This window comes from Danio rerio, chromosome 9 (assembly GCF_052040795.2).
Source record: "Danio rerio strain M-AB ecotype USA chromosome 9, GRCz13ab, whole genome shotgun sequence".
NCBI classification, from domain to species: domain Eukaryota; kingdom Metazoa; phylum Chordata; class Actinopteri; order Cypriniformes; family Danionidae; genus Danio; species Danio rerio.
Genome location: NC_141029.1, coordinates 12,168,185 through 12,185,739, shown reverse-complemented (window position 1 = coordinate 12,185,739; position 17,555 = coordinate 12,168,185). Strand labels below are relative to the sequence as shown.

At 36.9% G+C, this 17,555-nt stretch overlaps 1 protein-coding gene across 2 annotated transcripts in view; it reads left to right on the top strand.

The window, feature by feature from the left end:
- itgav (integrin, alpha V) overlaps positions 1-17,555 on the top strand; it is a 59,190-nt gene that overhangs the window by 19,732 nt on the left and 21,903 nt on the right. For both annotated transcript variants that reach the window (XM_087265839.1, NM_001033721.1), the window contains 12 exon segments: positions 972-1,094; positions 1,298-1,342; positions 2,877-2,920; positions 3,031-3,087; positions 3,570-3,622; positions 7,144-7,349; positions 7,629-7,820; positions 7,934-7,979; positions 8,836-8,943; positions 11,315-11,370; positions 14,986-15,140; positions 15,686-15,823. In XM_087265839.1, coding sequence (XP_087121965.1) covers positions 972-1,094; positions 1,298-1,342; positions 2,877-2,920; positions 3,031-3,087; positions 3,570-3,622; positions 7,144-7,349; positions 7,629-7,820; positions 7,934-7,979; positions 8,836-8,943; positions 11,315-11,370; positions 14,986-15,140; positions 15,686-15,823 — 1,223 coding nt within the window.

The window sequence follows — 17,555 nt, the reverse complement described above, 5'->3', positions numbered from 1 at the left end:
AAAGTCTTCATTTGAAACAAAGTCTTCGCTTTAAATTTAGTTTGTCATGGAATTCAAAGAATCAGTGCTGCTTTCACACTTTTGATTACTTACTATAACTTACTATAACCACATCAGCCTAAATGGCATTTTTTGCTTGATAGATAGATAGATAGATAGATAGATAGATAGATAGATAGATAGATAGATAGATAGATAGATAGATAGATAGATAGATAGATAGATAGATAGATAGATAGATAGATAGATAGATAGATGTATTGTTTAATGTAATCGATCAGTGCAGAAAGATAAACACAGTCAATAATACAGTTTGTAAATATTATTTATTAATAATAATATTAATATATGCATTATATTATATATTATTCTATCTGTAAAATAAAAGAAGACAATGGGAGCTCAGGTTTATGTATGACAAACTTGACAGAATTTTGGTTAAAACTAGTCTCATTATGAAGTTTGAAATTGTAAATAAGCTAAAAACACCCCCCCAAAAAATGCAAAGTATGGGAATTTTTATTTACAGCATTAAAAGTGGCAAATTGCTATATACATGCACTGTTAAATATTAATCATATTATTACTTAACTTGGTCACCATATCCTTGTTATTTTAGCTTGTATAAAAAGAGTGTTGATTATTACATTTATTTTGTTAATTGGGTAACACTTTGGCTTAAGCCACAATTCACTTATCAAATCATTAACTAACACTACTAGCTTAATAAACTACTAATTAGCTGTTTATTAATAGTAAAGTAGGAGTTGGGTTTGGCTTTTGGGTAGGTTCAGGGATACAAAATGAGATCATGCTTTTTAATTACTAACGAAAAGTTAGTATCTTAATAATGTGCTGGTATTTAAATTGGGTATAATTTTTGTCACTACTACTTTTTCCGCATATTTGGTATAGAAAGCACTTTAAACTACTTGTATTCTTCTCTAACGGTTTTATCTCTCTCTTTTCAGGTCAGCTGATCTCCGATGACGTCACCGAGGTCATCAACAGATACAATAAGGAATTTTTGACTCCTTACAGTAACCAGTTATCAACCAAGCCAGCCGGGGCTCAGTATGATGACAGTTATTTGGGTAAGCCTGTTTGTTTGCCAAAGTTGTAATTACGCTTGTGGTGATTTATATTTGCACTGTGAATCAGGTGTTGAGTTACACATGTAATGAGTATTTGGGTGCTTTAAAAATGCAATGTGCTTGTCTGTCTTCAGGCATCTATTTATGTATGCATGAATGTAAATGTTTGTGTGTATGTGCCATTTTGTTTATATATCTCGTAGGTTACTCTGTGGCTGTTGGAGATTTTAATGAGGATGGAGAAGATGGTAAGATATTTAATTTATTCATTTGGATATTTTGCACATGATACATGGTCATGTCAAGTGTGCCGCAAGCCTACGTTTGAGTGAAGGTTTCGGCCGTTAGATTGCCCCCTGGGGGCTGGCTGCAGTACAAGTCATAAAGCCCGCCTCCTCCGTGTTAATGAAGGAGACTTGAGCCCCAATTAAAAAAAAAATATTACACTTCCAATAAAATGTCCCGAAAGATAGTTCTGGTCGATTAAGGCACTGGTTATTGTGCTGAAATAGGTGCAGATCTTCATTTTTGTAAACAGTTTGTTTTTAGCAGTAATTTAATGCTGGGCGTGTCATCGTGATTGACAGCTGTGATTGACAGTTTCTCAAAGTGCGGCGTCTGAGCTTCGGCAGGAGACTGAAGTAGACTGAAATGTTATTATTCGATTTCTGTGTTATTTTACCATGACAAAATGAGTTCAGCAGTAAACTATAGTTTCTGACATACATGATCCTGGTGGAACACTGTTTATTCGCTAAGTTCAGGGCTTTTTTCGGGCTTTATTAGTTTGCTGATACACGCCTAGCCACCCAGATAGCAAAACACAGTTCCGGCTAGATTCTCGCCTGCCGGAGACTTATCTCTTAGAGCTCAGACTGACTAATGTTACCTCTGCTGGACCTACTCCGGATGCCTGGACTCACTACCCAATTCCAGCCCGAGTTAATCGAGCCAGATGCGGCGGCCGAGCGAGCAGGCGCTGCCGCATGCGAGCCGGAATCAGCCCGCGACGCCGCGAGTAAGTTATGTGTTGCGGCCTGGAGCTGGCGCGATTGAATATATAAAACCCTCATATTTGTTAACGTTATTACATCCATTTGTGTTGATATGACAGCAAACGCATGCTGAGAAGTTCGGGGGGCGTAGTTGATTTTACATAAAGCGTTTGATTGGAAGCTCGACTCTGCTCATTTTCGCGGCTCCTCCTCTGGCTCCATCAGACAATCCTTCTGCGCATGTCTGGCTCCAATTTCAGCAGTCTTTTGCGACAGTTTGTGCCCGTCAAGCAGGCATTTTGCCCTCAAGGCGTTCAATGGGAAAAAGGGCTGTTGCGTCGTCCATATTTTTTACAGTCATTGGGTCATGTGCGTTTTCAGTGGTGTAGTGTGGACGTAGAGCTGTTCAGAAATGCTAGGTGAAACGCCAGTGTGGATGTTTGTAGTCTTCATTCTAAAACGCTGTTTTAAAGCTAAAACATTAGTTTAATCTGGGCCTTAGTTAGCACAAGGCTTTGTTCCAAAACAAAAATGCACAAAAAAAAAATCCTACTGACCTTTAGCTAAATGGTGGCATAATTATAAGCAACCACGTGTTGTAATTAGCCTGATAAATCTAGTCTTTACTGACCTGCTCTAAATACCAGCCCCATACCAAAGCAAACTGAAATATTTTTATGGGAATTGCTCAAATCTGATTTTTCTTTGCGTTAGGATCAAGAAGCTTCACCGCTGAATGAAAGCATTGTTGTGTCCAGTTCATTGCTAACTCTTTTTGCCTCCCTAGATTATGTCACTGGAGTTCCTAGAGGGGAGAAGGCTCTCGGATATGTGAGTTTAATACTATTTATGGTCAAGAACCTGATGAAAAAACTCATAAAAGTGATGCAACCCTGCATGAATCAGCTTGCACGAATCTATGTCTGGTTGTGTCTTGTTAGGTCAACATTTTTAACGGGAGGAACATGGAGTCGATGTATAACTTCACAGGGACACAGGTGGGTGTAATGTGTCCAAATGCTGTCTATCGGGAGGTGTGTTTTAGGAGAGAAAAGCATGTTCAAGCGGTCTTGACTATGAACAGCCTGCAGGTCACATGACATGCCCATGCTTGTGGTCATGGCACAGTTATGTTTAACATTTGTTTACGAGCCGAGAGTTTATGTCTTAAATCCACTCCCACATCTGGAAGCCATTGACAGCAGTGTCGCCAACATATGAGCGCAAGAGGGAAAAGGATGAGGCGTGGTGCAAAAGGCATGACTTTTTGGCTGATTGTGATTACTGTAGTGGTGATTCATCAACAGTTCATTAAGCTGGATTCAACAAGCTCAGAAATTACATCTAGAAAAGAGGCACTATCATTACAAAAAATAATAATAATGGCTTGAAACTTTTATGTAGACATATTATTAGTTTAAATGCAGATTTTTTTGAGACTAAAGCTAGTCATGACTAAAAAATTTTTCTGTTTTTTTAGATGGCTGCTTACTTCGGTCATTCTGTGGCTGCTGTTGACGTTAATAATGATGGGTGAGTGATGATTTGCACTGACATGTTTTTTCCTTCCGAGTGGAGGTTGATGATTGCTACACACATTGATGAGTTTCTTCTTATAATAGTTTATTTTAAATTATATTTTAAATCAGTGGTTCCCATCTGGTCCAAAAAATGTGTAGTGCAGGTCAGGGTAGTGTTTAATTCTGTGCTGATTATTTGTGCTTCAAATGCAGACTCTCATAAAAGTAGCCTTTAGAAATAAAGCGAAAGAAATTATTTGTAATAAGGTGTGTTTTGGTCAAAAGTGTCAAATCTTATAATTTATCATGTTAATCAAACCTGTATGTCTTGCTAGTTCTGGAAAAGGCTATATTTTTAAAAAATGGCAAGCAGAATGAGATCAGTGGTCTTTTGAACTTTTGAAATCCAGCCTGAAATGGGAACAAAATCCAATTATGTTTTTTAACTCAAGACATGATTAGATGCATGAGATTTTTTTTTACAGAAGATGCCGTATCGGACACACAATACTCACACATGAACATTTACTCAAAGGAGAAGAACCCCCAAAATGTCAATATTGCATCAGAAACCAAACTATTAAATATATACTTGTGGAAATCCCTATTTTTAATGTTATCAGACAACAATTTTTATCTAAAGAGACTTTAAATTAAATATTTTTATATGTGAATCCTTCTAAAATTGCATGATTTATCAAAAGTAAACCTTAACTGTTTTAGATTTTTATCTTATATATTATTCATTCATTCATTCATTCATTTTCTTTTTGGCTTAGTCCCACTTATATATTATCATTATTATTATTTATGTATTTTTATCTTGTGTATTTATTGCTGTTGATGACTTGAAAGTTAATTGATAGAAAATATTTAGAAAAGTGGTATTTATAAAATATATATATATATATATATATATATATATATATATATATATATATATATATATATATATATATATATATATATATATATATATATATATATTTTTTTTTTTTTTTTTTTTGCCATGATTTAGCCATAGAAGCTGATGGCAGTAAACTCAAAATTCAGTGTATTAAAAATGTCATAAAATGTGACATTTATCTAAGAGTCTAATGTAAACATTTGACCAAAACATATTTTTCGAAATATTGAATTTTATATATAATAATTTTATTTATTGTTTTTATTTTTTTATTTAAATTCCCCTTTAATTTACAATTTACAAATTTGCAATTTTTATGTTAAGCGTGTTGAAGTTCGTAATAGTAGTTTATTATGTAATAGATATAATAAAATGCGGGCGACGCAGTGGCGCTGTAGGTAGCAGTGGCGCAGTAGGTAGTGCTTTCGCCTCACAGCAAGAAGGTCGCTGGGTTGCTGGTTCGAACCTCGGCTCAGTTGGTGTTTCTGTGTGGAGTTTGCATGTTCTCCCTTCGTTTACGTGGGTTTCTTCCGGGTGCTCCGGTTTCCCCCACACTCCAAAGACATGCGGTACAGGTGAATTGGGTAGGCTAAATTGTCCGTAGTGCGTGCGTGCGTGCGTGCGTGCGTGCGTGTGTGTGTGTGTGTGTGTGTGGATGTTTCCTAGAGATGGGTTGCGGCTGGAAGGGCATCCGCTGCGTAAAAACGTGCTGGATAAGTTTGCGGTTCATTCAGCTGTGGCGACCCTGGATTAATAAAGGGACTAAGCTGACAAGAAAATGAATGTATAAATGAATAATAAAATGTTTACAACATTCAATGTTTCTTTGTTGCTTGTTTCAACCCATTGTTGGCGTTCTCATTCATAATCAGTCCGATTTTTGTTTGCCCCATTTGATGAAGTTTATGTATAGGCGTTGCTTTTGCTGATTAAAGGTTGCTTGTCCTGCAAAATAAAAATGTAATCTGATTAGTTCGGCTAATGATCTTACGATTCTTTGCAAGATGCAAAAGTAATTGCTTTGGTGTTTACATAAACACACGTCAACCCACAGAACAATAATCCAAAACAACCATGTAACAAAGTACTAAAACCCGTTTAAAAAAAAAACACATTAGGAATGGCATATCAGTTCACTAACAATCTCTAAAAACAACAATGCAGCCAAATAACCATGTGATTAAAAGTTTAGAAATTGAAACTTGCTCTACAAAATGGAAACTGTGGTTTTTGTGGCTCCGTGTGACACTCTCAGTGTCTGGTTCTCTTTTGCCATGCCTCTAAAAGTGATAGTGGTTAAGTGAAAAAAAGCTTCTGCTTTATATATATATATATATATATATATATATATATATATATATATATATATATATATATATATATATATATATATATATATATATATATATAAAATGCCATTCTGAGTTTAGCCAGTGTTTTAAGTTTGAACAACCCTCTGAATAACATTGAATAAACAAATTGCAGCCTGAATGAAAGGGTCAGTAGTGAAGTCTGCACTTAGTCTCATAAACCGTATAATTTAAAAGGTAATGATCCGCACTCATTAAATAATTACTTTATATTTGTGTATTTCACATTTTTCTTAAATATAGAATAGAAATTTTTCAGTTCATACCATCCTCAGTGTGTTTAGGGAGACCGAGGAAGGCATTGAGCCAAAACTTGTTTAAATCTCCGAAGAAAGTGAAATAAAGAAATAAAAAGTAATTATTTAATGAGTGCAGATCATGACCATTTGAATTAGCTTGATTAAAAGGGTCATGAGGCGACGCAGTGGCGCAGTAGGTAGTTTCCTCCGGGTGCTCCGGTTTCCCCCCAGTCCAAAGACATGCGGTACAGGTGAATCGAGTAAGCTAAATCGTCCGTCGTGTATGAGTAGGTATGGATGTTTCCTAGTGATTGGTTGCAGCTGGAAAGGCATCCGCTGTGTAAAAACATGCTGGATATGTTGACGGTTCATTCCTCTGTGGTGAACCCAGATTAATAAAGGGACTAAGCCAAAAAGAAAATGAATTAATGAATTAATGAATGAATGAATGAATGAATGAATGAAAAGGGTCATGAAATGTGTTTCTTGTAAGCAATTAATGCAAAAATGCAGGTCATTTTTGTTTAATTAAGCAAAGAAAGTGTGTTCATTTCAGTAAGTTTTGTGTGTTTACTTAAACCATGATGTTTTGTAATTTCTGAAGTTTGTGTTTTGTGACCCGTGTTTTAGAAACCTGATGAGAACTGCAGCTTTAAATGATATTCATCTCAGCGATGACTTTATACGATTCTGTCAGCACCGAGTAAACCTACCCTAAAAATATGCACAGCAGCTTTTTGAGAGCATTCACTGGCAGTATTTCAGAAAATGAGCTGTAATCTGAACATTGTGCAACAGCGAAGATAAATTTACCTTCGTTTCCCCCTCATGTTTCTCTTTGTCTGAACTTGTTGCCCATTTTTGTGTTCAGAAAGACCTGCATCATATAAGTACATGTGAAGCCTTTTTTAAGCAACTCTTAAACGCATATAGATTTTGATCAAAGTTAGACTGCTTGTTTAAACACTGTGTATATCGATGATGTGTTCCAATGGCATAAATCTTGTAACCTCCTCAGGAAAATGGATTTGTTTGTGGGGGCTCCTCTATTTATGGACCGGGGCTCAGATGGCAAACTGAGGGAAGTGGGTCAGGTCTATGTCTACCTAGGAAAAGGTGGCTTCACCTTCAACAGTGTCATCAAACTCACCGGCTCCGAGATCTATGCTCGATACGGAAGCTCAGTCTGCAGCGTGGGAGACCTTAACATGGACGGATATAACGGTATCATTTTGACTCCTCTCGATGTGTTCACTGTGTTTATTCAAAACAACTTGCTTGCAACATAGACAGACAACCAGCACTTATATGGTCATTTGTGGTCAGAGGCTGTCACTGTCTTCCTGACCACATCATGCAACCGTAGTCATGAGTCAGGAGCTTTTTGAGCAACGTCTGTACTAACGGCTAAGAACACAATACTCCTCATGGTGGTTACTCAATGACTGTGACTTAGATTGTTTTTATGCTTAATCCCTCTGTTTTCCATGTGGCTTTTTGCAGATGTGGCCATTGCTGCTCCATATGGTGGGCCGTTCCACCGCGGCCTGGTGTACATCCATAATGGCCGTTCCACAGGGCCCAATCCTGTGGCCTCTCAAGTTCTGGAAGGAACATGGGCATCTGTGTCCATGCCATCCAGCTTTGGTTATTCCATGAATGGAGGCACCGATGTGGATCAGAATGGATACCCTGGTTAGATTTTTAACAGTGTTGTACGAATTTAAACAGTTAATTGAACCTATTGTCAACTTAATTCAACCCTGTGCCCTCATGCTCTTCTTATTTTCTTTCTCTCAAAACTCTAGACCTGATTGTTGGGGCTTTTGGAGCTGACAAAGCCATTCTGTACAGGTAGTGTGCTTAGTTTTCACTTTGAAGCCACACATGCATTTGATACACTTTTATGATCAAGGCCGGATACGCTATTAAAGGTGGTCTCATTTAATTCAGCAGCATTTAATTTGCTTTATGGGCAAGTAGAGAAAGCAGTTAGAGCCTGCATTAAAAGCTTATCATGGTGGAAACCTACTTTGTCTATATTTGTACATGGAAGACCACCAGGTATAGATTGAATCAGGATTGTGCAAACTGTAAGCGTTATACTGTACAGTCAGCTGGGCATTATTGCCATGTAAGCTTTGACTAACAGTGGTCAGATCATTAGCTGAGTCATAGACTGCCATTTGCAATGTGAAGATCCCTTCCCAAAGGATATCTGCTTGGATCATAGTGTACTAAGGTCCAAAATGAGTGATTCAGAATTTGTCACGGTGTTGATCTCATAAAAAGAACATTGTTGTATAGTTTTAATGATTTCACCCAGATGTGAAAATCATTGCTTTTCTTAAAGGTATAGTCAGTTGTTGGGCAAGCTACTTGAAAAATATAGTGAGCTAAGCTGTACATAAAACTCTACATAAAATGAAGCTCAACTACACTAAAAGCTACACCTTAGGAATTGTAGCAAGCTAAGCTAAAAGCTAATTTGCAAAAGTAGCTTAGCTACATCCAAGCTAATCTTGTAATTTTCATTTTTAAATCAAAGAAACTTAAATCCATATCAATCATATCTTAGAGATCAATGAAACATATGAGGGATAATTGTTCAGTTATTTACTGCATCTAATATGCTGTGCTAAACAAACAAATTATAGTATATGACAGGTGTTACACATTTAAAATAATTTAAAATGCTTTGTTTTTTTAGGGCCCGTCCCGTCATCAGTGTGAACACCACGTTGGATATTAGCCCACAGATCTTGAATCCTGAAGACAAAAGCTGTACCTTGCCTAGTACAGCTACTAAAGTTTCCTGGTGAGTGAAGCGTTTTTATCTGCCTATTTTGACCAAACAACCTTTTTAGCAATATAGATTTTGTAAGTCAACAAATATACAGTTGAAATCAGAATTATTAAACCCCCTTTGATTTATGTATTTTATTTATTTTTTCTTTTTTGAAATATTTCCCAAATGATTTCCCAAACCATTGTTATACAATAACTTGCCTAATTACCCTAACCTGCCTAGTTAACCTAATTAATCCAGTTAAGCTTTTAAATGTCACTTTAAGCTGTATAGAAGTGTCTTGAAAAATATCTAGTCAAATATTATTTACTGTCATCATGGCAAAGATAAAATTAATCAGTTATTAAAAATTAGTTATTAAAACTATTTTGTTTAGAAATGTGTTGAAAACATCTTTTCTCTGTTAAACAGAAATTGGGGAAAAAAATAAACAGGGGGGCTTATAATTCAGGGGGGGCTTATAATTCAGAGGGGCTAATAATTCTGACCTCGACAATGGAAAGATGTTTTATGTAAATGTGTGACAACTGCAATTTAAACTCTTTTTTTTACAATAAAGATTTCCTTTTTACATCTGCATATTTATAAATTCATAGTCCTTTTAATGCAAGTCATTTTACTAAGTAGCCTTGTTCGAAACTTCTCTTAGGAAGCTATTTCAGTCATGCAAGTTCAGCTCCTACAGTTTTCAATAGGACAAAATATGTTTTATTTTTCATTTAGCATCTATCTTGTTTTTCAAGCTAGACAAATGAGGCCCTAAGATCATCGCTTTGTAGCAACCAGCAATTCTAACAGCAGCTGCTTTGATGCAATGACTTTACTAACTTGCCGCTGGCCCCTAAAAGTCTGCATAAGCCAGAAGCTGCAGAGACTTATTTCAGTATGTTGGTGGATTTCCAACTTAAACAAAATATTGAGTAGGGGGCGGGACTTCTGTGTATCATTTTTTTAAGGGTAGAGGACCATGGTTATAAATATTCTGGCAGAAGCCATCACACTGATGTTAACAGCTTTGATTGAAGATTACCAAAACTGGTGTTTTTTTTTTTTTTAGTGGATTAACTTGCACAGATTAACCGTTTACCTAAACAGTAATAATGTGCACTAGCGAAATAAATTGTGTGAATTTTGATTTCACACAGACTTTAATTTAGAAGGCAGGAGTATTTTGCGGAATTGTGTGTTGCTCTTTGATTGAGTGCACCATTTTTTTAATACAAAAAGAGATAAAAGCTAAAAGTTTGCTTTGAATGTCACTAATTTATTACCATGCTTGATGTTTTTTTTTTATTTTTTATAATTGTTTGAGGTTTGTTGCTTTTACATACTGCTCATCAAAACTATTCATTCCTTAAATACAAATTATAATGCACTGGGTTTATCATCATTAAAAAAAAAAGTACTAAGATATATCTTTTGACAACTGTGCAATATATACACTACCTGACAAAAGTCTTGTTGCCTATCCAAGTTTTAGGAACAACAAATAATAACTTGACTTCTAGTTGTTCATTTGATATCAGAAGTGGCTTATATGAAAGGCAAAGGCCTCTAGATTACGCTTATTTTACCAAAATAAAATTTTCATGCCTTGATTTTAATTATTTATTAAGACAGTATTGTCTGACTTTGCTTAGACAAAAGTCTTGTCACTTAACAGAAATAATGTACAGTACAGAATATGAAGTCATGGTGCAGTGGAAAGATAATTAATATTGTGTATGATTTCCATGAGCTTGTAGGATTGCATCCATACATCTCTACAATGACTCAAATAATGGCAAAGGAAGCGTTCTTACAGGACTCCCAGAGATTTTTTGGATTCATTGTCAATGCCTCCTTCATCTTACCCCAGGCATGCCTAATAATGTTAATATCTGGTGACTGGGCTGGCCAATCCTGGAGCACATTGACCTTATTTCCTTACAAGAACTTTGATGTGGAGGCTGAAGTTTGAGACGGAGCGCTATCCTGCTGACGAATTTACCCTTTCCTGTGGTTTGTAACGTAATGGGTAAAACAAATGTCTTGCCATCCACAAAAAAATGTGTTGCCATCCACTCTGCAGATCTCTCGCACGCCCCCATACTGAATGCAACCCCAAACCATGATTATTCCTTTACCAAACTTGACTGATTTCTGTGAGAATCTTGGGTCCATCCAGGTTCCAATAGGTCTTCCGCAGTATTTGTGACGTTTGACATGCAATTCCTAAAAATCTACCTTCTGTCACATTTCAAAATGATTAATTAGAAGTCAAGATATTATTTGTTGCTCTTACAACTGGGATAGACGAAAAGACTTTTGTCAGGTAGTGTATAGAGTAAAATTGTGTTAATACCATAATATCCATGATGTTCTCAATTCCTTCTCTTAGTTTCACTGTGAAGTACTGTCTCAAGGCTAGTGGCAAGGGAGCGCCATCTTCCCTTCGTAAGTAATTATTTCTTCATATATGCAAATTATCACAACTTACAATATTTAGGGAAATTGAACCTACTATTGCAAGTAGTAGGAGCACATGACTGCTGTAAAGGGAGCCATGCTGTTGCGGTGTGTGTTAAGAGCACCGCTGCAGGGGTAAACTAGAGCTCGACGTGTCAGGCATCAGTGTGTTTGGAGCCGGACGTACGGTAGAGCCGTTAAAAAGCCCAGCGTCCGGCGCTCACAAAAGCCTTCACATGGATCTCACAGTTTGGGGTGTAATGGCTACCAGACCCGCAGCCCACTGTTCATAGACCACAGACCATGATGCCAATTCATTATTTCTCTGTGTGCTTTGAAGTTCTCCTATGCTCTGCTTGAGCTAATGGCTGCTGTTGCGCAAGCTTAAGGTACGGATGTGTGTATAGTCATAAATGGATTTGTTTAAATTAAAATATTGGTCACATTTTGCAATAATGTCCCCACAGTTAATGTATTTACTAACATGAACTAAGAATAAACAATTCTGGCAACACATTTATTAATCATAGTTCAATATTCACTAAAGCATTATTGAAATCCATAATCATTTTATTATTAGTTAATGCACTGAGTTAACAAAACATATCAATAAGCGTCAAATGTGATTTTATTAACAAACATTAAAGTCCACATGAACTGGAAGTGGGCAACACGGTGGCACAGTAGGTAGTGCTGTCGCCTCACAGCAAGAAGGTCGCTGGTTCGAGTCTCGGCTTTGTCAGTTGACATTTCTGTGTGGAATTTGCTTGTTCTCCCTGCGTTCGATTGGGTGTCCTCCGGGTGCTCCGGTTTCCCCCACAAGGCCAAAGATATGTGGTACAGGTAAATTGTGTAAGCTAAATTGTCCTTGGTGTATGTGTGTGAATGAGTGGATGTTTCACAGTGAAATTATGACTAGGCAAACCAAGTATTTGAATAATTAACAAAGCGTTAACATCTGTAAACTGTAGTATGCCTTTTAAGGTAGTATAGTTCTACCATAAATTACCATTGTCATTATTTACTCTTCCTTTGTGTCATTTCTTATCACTTACTGTCTTTAGTAGAACAATAAAGAGATTTTTAGAATTTCTCGGTTATTTTCACACTGTGCAAGTCCTCCATTGTTTGAGACTCAAAATTGTTTAAAATACTTACGTTTGTATTGTGCGGGAGAAGAAAGTCGTATCAGTTTGAAGGTATTCATAATCGATGTTTTGAAATCTAAAAGTGCTTTTTAGGCCATATTAACGCTCCCTAATTTTGTTATGGATGTCCCTATAAAATCAAAACTATCTATATAATTTTGTTTGCTCACATTGCTAGTTTTGTGGCGAACAATTCATTTGTGCATGTTAGGGCTGCACAATATATCGTTTCTGCATCGATATCACAATGTGATCATTTACAATAGTCATATTGCGAGTATATGCAATGTTGAGCCTGGATTATAATTTATCATTTCTCAAGTGTTTTTTCAGGCCTGTGACTGTGTAAAGGTTTCAAAATCGTTTAGCCGTAGAAAATTCTAACAGCTTTCGGATGAGACGTTAAACCGAGGTCCTGAGGTCCTCTGGTCATTAAAAATCCCATGGCACTTCTCGTAAAAAGTAGGGGTGTAACCCTGATGTCCTGGACAATTCCTTATATTGGCCCTTACCAATCATGGCCTCCCAATCAATTCTGTCCACTGAATTGGCTCCATCACTGTCACTCCACTCACCCTATAGCTGGTGTGCGGTGAGTGCACTGGTGCTGTTGTCCTGTGGCTACTGTCGCATCATTCAAGTGGATGCTGCAAACTGGTGGTGGTGTGTAGAAACGAACTCCCCTTATGATTGTGAAGCCCATTGGGTGTATGGCCATACATGATAAATGCACTATATAAATACACATCACATTACATTGTAACATTGAAGAATTAACATCAATTTTATTTTCTATTTTTGAATTGATCTATTATATTTTACACACGGGTGAGGCAGTGGCGCAGTAGGTAGCGTTGTCGCCTCACAGCAAGAAGGTCGCTGGGTCGCTGGTTCGAACCTCGGCTCAGTTAGCGTTTCTGTGTGGAGTTTGCATGTTTTCCCTGCCTTCGTGTGGGTTTCCTCTGGGTGCTCCGGTTTCCCCCACTGTCCAAAGACATGTGGTACAGGTGAATTGGGTAGGCTAAATTGTCCGTAGTGTGTGTGGATGTTTCCCAGAGATGGGTTGCGGCTGGAAGGGCGTCCGCTGCGTAAAAACTTGCTGGATAAGTTGACGGTTCATTCCGCTGTATCGACCCTGGATTAATAAAGGGACTAAGCCGACAAGAAAATTAATGAATATTTTACACACTGCCCTACAGAATCATCCCAGTCAATCTAAAATTATTAGTTTTCCTAATAGCTATTCAACTTATCTAGTAAAATTATATGTATATCGCGGTGTATATTGCAGAATAAAACCGTATCGCAATGTTATATTTTTCCAATATCTTTCATGTCATTAAGAAAAGAAAAATTGTTTGCCCTTTTAATCTTTAATTTAAATCTAAAAATGCACTTCCTGTTTTTATTTATTATTTTTTTTAATTAAATTGTAAATTACGTACATCTTAGGAATTAAGAAAGGCTAACATATTTAACCACACCGCTCCAACTGTGAGACAACAAACAGAAATGGTGAGGAGGATGAGTCTGTTAGGTTTTAATAACTCTCCCCAGACCCTTTTCCCCATCTTTCTGAATGAAATGCCTACTTTACTACATCCACTCAGCTTGCAGGAAAAACACAAGCCACGCCCACTCTTTACTCATTTAATATTCCATTTCTCTAAGAGCTGCGTCATAATACGAAAAAAAAAAAATGTTGCAGCTTCTGGTTCATATGGACTTTAACAGTAGGCTTGGATCATTTCAGGGTCAAAGTTCTCAAAATACACATTGCAGTATTACTTCTTTTCACACAGTGTCTAAAATGGTTTGTTCTAGGATCCTTTCTTTTTAAGCCCCTCCTTTAAAGTAGTGTACTCTGCTTTGATTGGTCTTATAACAATAAAAAGCCAATGAGTACATTTATTTTGCACTCTAATATTTAATACATGGGATACCCTGCACTCTTATAAACGGCTAAATACACACTACATAAAGGGTCATATCTGACACTTAACATTTAAAGTTGCTTTTAAGGTCAGCCATATTTATAACCCTCTGCTTGTCACTAAGAGGTCAGTAGTGAAACTTCACACAGTAAGAGCTATAATCATTTTATCTTTTGAACAAGACTTTTAACCCTAATTTAGCTCCATGTAAACATGGAGTATTTTACCTTTAGGTTCAGAGATTCTGGGCTGTCACAGCCTTTGAAGGTTTAAGGGTTGACTGCCTGTGTTCTAAACAGTTCATTTGCAGCTTATGTTTCATTTGCTCATATCCTTTAAATCACCTCGCTCTCTTTTAAAGGAGGAGCTCTGTTATGTGAAGAATGTAAATAACTCCCTCATTCCTTCTGAATTTATTGCTTCTTTTATTACTATCTGTGTTTTCTCCTCTAACTTTATTATAATTGAAAATGGAAAAAGGGGGGATCAGACTGAGTTGATGAGACTGATTTCATTCACAGTTTTCCAAGTGGATTTGACCCTGGACCGCCTCAAGCACAAAGGAGCCATCAAACGGGTGCTGTTCCTCTACAACAAGATGTCTCATTATTCGAAGAACATGACCGTCAACAACAACCAGGGGCTGGCCTGCGAGGAGCTTCAGGCTTATTTAATAGTGAGCGAATCCTTTCACATTTATGCAAACGAAACATCAGCATTTTTGAAGTGTGTTCCATTTTACAGGACATCTAACCTGTTACATTCCTGACATGTGTAAACCTACAGGAAACTTTTCTCGTTCACTTCTGCTGGTCACTGCAGTACTGGACGGTGAAAATGTTTTGCTTTACGTGGCCAGCCGAAGAAGTGCTGATGCCTTTATGTCATCAAATATGTGTTTATAGCCGTGGTGGCAGATAGCCCAGATGTTTGGCATCGGGATATGCCGTTATTTTGTTTTCAAAAAAGGAACAATGTGTTACAGAGCTTAAGAAGGATTCGACCTGAAAGCCAAAGCTCTCTTTCCTGGACATAAAAGAGCATGTTGTAGAGCTTGTAAGCTAGACTGAAATTCCCCAGGCTTGAGCTCATTGACACAGAGGCCCCATTACTCTCTCTGTCCACTTTCCTCTCTCTCTCACCCCCCCCCCCTCTCTCTCTCTCTCTCTCTTTCTCTCTCTCTCTCTCTCTCTCTCTCTCTCTCTCTCTCTCTTTTAACAGGATGACTCAGAATTCAGGGATAAGATCACACCCATCTCTGTTTTTATGGAGTACAGTTTGGATTTCAAATCGGCTGCAGATAAAACCGGCCTCTTGCCCATCCTTGACCAGTCTGCTCCTACAAACGTCACCAAGCAGGTACAACTTTCCCACATTAGACCTCTGCTTACTGGAGCTCTGCATATACATGCTTAATGTTTAAGTATTTTGTGTTATTGGCAACACATCTGGGTCGTAAATAACACACACAGAATAACATGTGGCTAATTAAAAATATATAATTAAAGCTAATAATAAATTAGCTTACATATAATTATTTATTTAATAAAACCGACATGGTTCTTTTGAAAATATGCCACTATAGGCAAAACCTCAAAATAGGTTACATTATGTCCCAGTTTACAGCTGTTCCTGGCAATTTGTTACCTTAGAATTATAAGGTTCTATCTGCCATTTTTTAGGGATGTCCCAATACAACATTTTAACTTCCGATACGATACCGATATTGCAGCCATCAGTCCGATACGATACCAATATAAATCCGATATCAGCACAAATTATGAATACTTTATTTTTACGTTAGAGATGTGCCGTTGTTGCTAGCGTCAGCGTGTGCTACCGTCACAATAGATTTCTATCGTAATACACCATAACTTAGTGTGAAGAGCATGTTAAATCTTAGAGACTTTGTTTGCTAGCAAGCAGTGTTGTGATCACGTGGGCTTTGCACACTGGCTCTGGATGCTGCTGGATAGAATAGCTGTAACGGAGTTTAGAGAGTATCGTACTGCTTATATGGGAGATTTTTAACGCACTCCGATATAGTTTTTTGGACTGATATCGGACGAATTTCCGATATCAATATCGGATCGGGACATCCCTACCATTTTTGTCAAAATTTAGTTATTGACATATTCTTATTAAATAAAAAAAAACTTATTTACATTATAGGATGTTTTTTAAAAGATGTTTACATTTTAAGACTTTTATTTAAAAACAGCAAATGTTACACACATATCGTTTGCTATGAAATAGCAAAAAAAAACTTTGAAGCTTAATATCTCAAAATCATTCAGAATGCAGATAGAACCCTTTAATTCCAAGGTGTCGAATTATTAACGCACGCACACAAGGGGAGCCACAGTTTTCTGTTCATTGCTCTCACACACACAAGCTTTCGTTTTATAAATGTGTACAATATATAATAATAGACATTTGCATGTTTATCAGGCTAAGCTATGATATGCATGGAGTGGATAACCTACAAAATTAAGAAATTTTGCGTGTTGATATGTGTAATATGTCCATTTAAATCTCTTTATTTTGCTGTGATAGCTGTGCTTTGTTTGACTGGCCATAGCTATTGTTATATGTTTAAAAGCGAAATTGTTACCTGTTGCACATATAATAAGTACAGTGTATAAAAAAAATGCATTTACTGAATGCAACCACCCAGTCTGTAGTAATCTTTCTCTGTAAAAGTATATTATCTTATAGCCTACTCTTTCTTGTTTACGGGACTATATAGACGTTGGTCTAATCATTTGAACAAATTCTTTTCCCAACACTGCAAAAGTAAATCTTAAAACACTGCGCTGAGAATAGGAACGATCAAAGTTTTCATCTCCGATTCTTGGGAGGTGAAAAATCATAAATCGGTCTAAAACTCCTGTAGTCTGAAGCCGGATTTAGCTGACAAAATCTTTGGTAAAGGTAGGGCTGGGCGATTAATCAAAGTAATTGAAATGGTCATTCAGAGCCTACAATTGATCTTGAAAAGATTTTTTCTAATTACTTTCCCTAAGTGTCACATGAGCTGTAAAACTTGTCAGGGAACTATGAGGGCACCATTTTTTTTTAAATAAGTAAA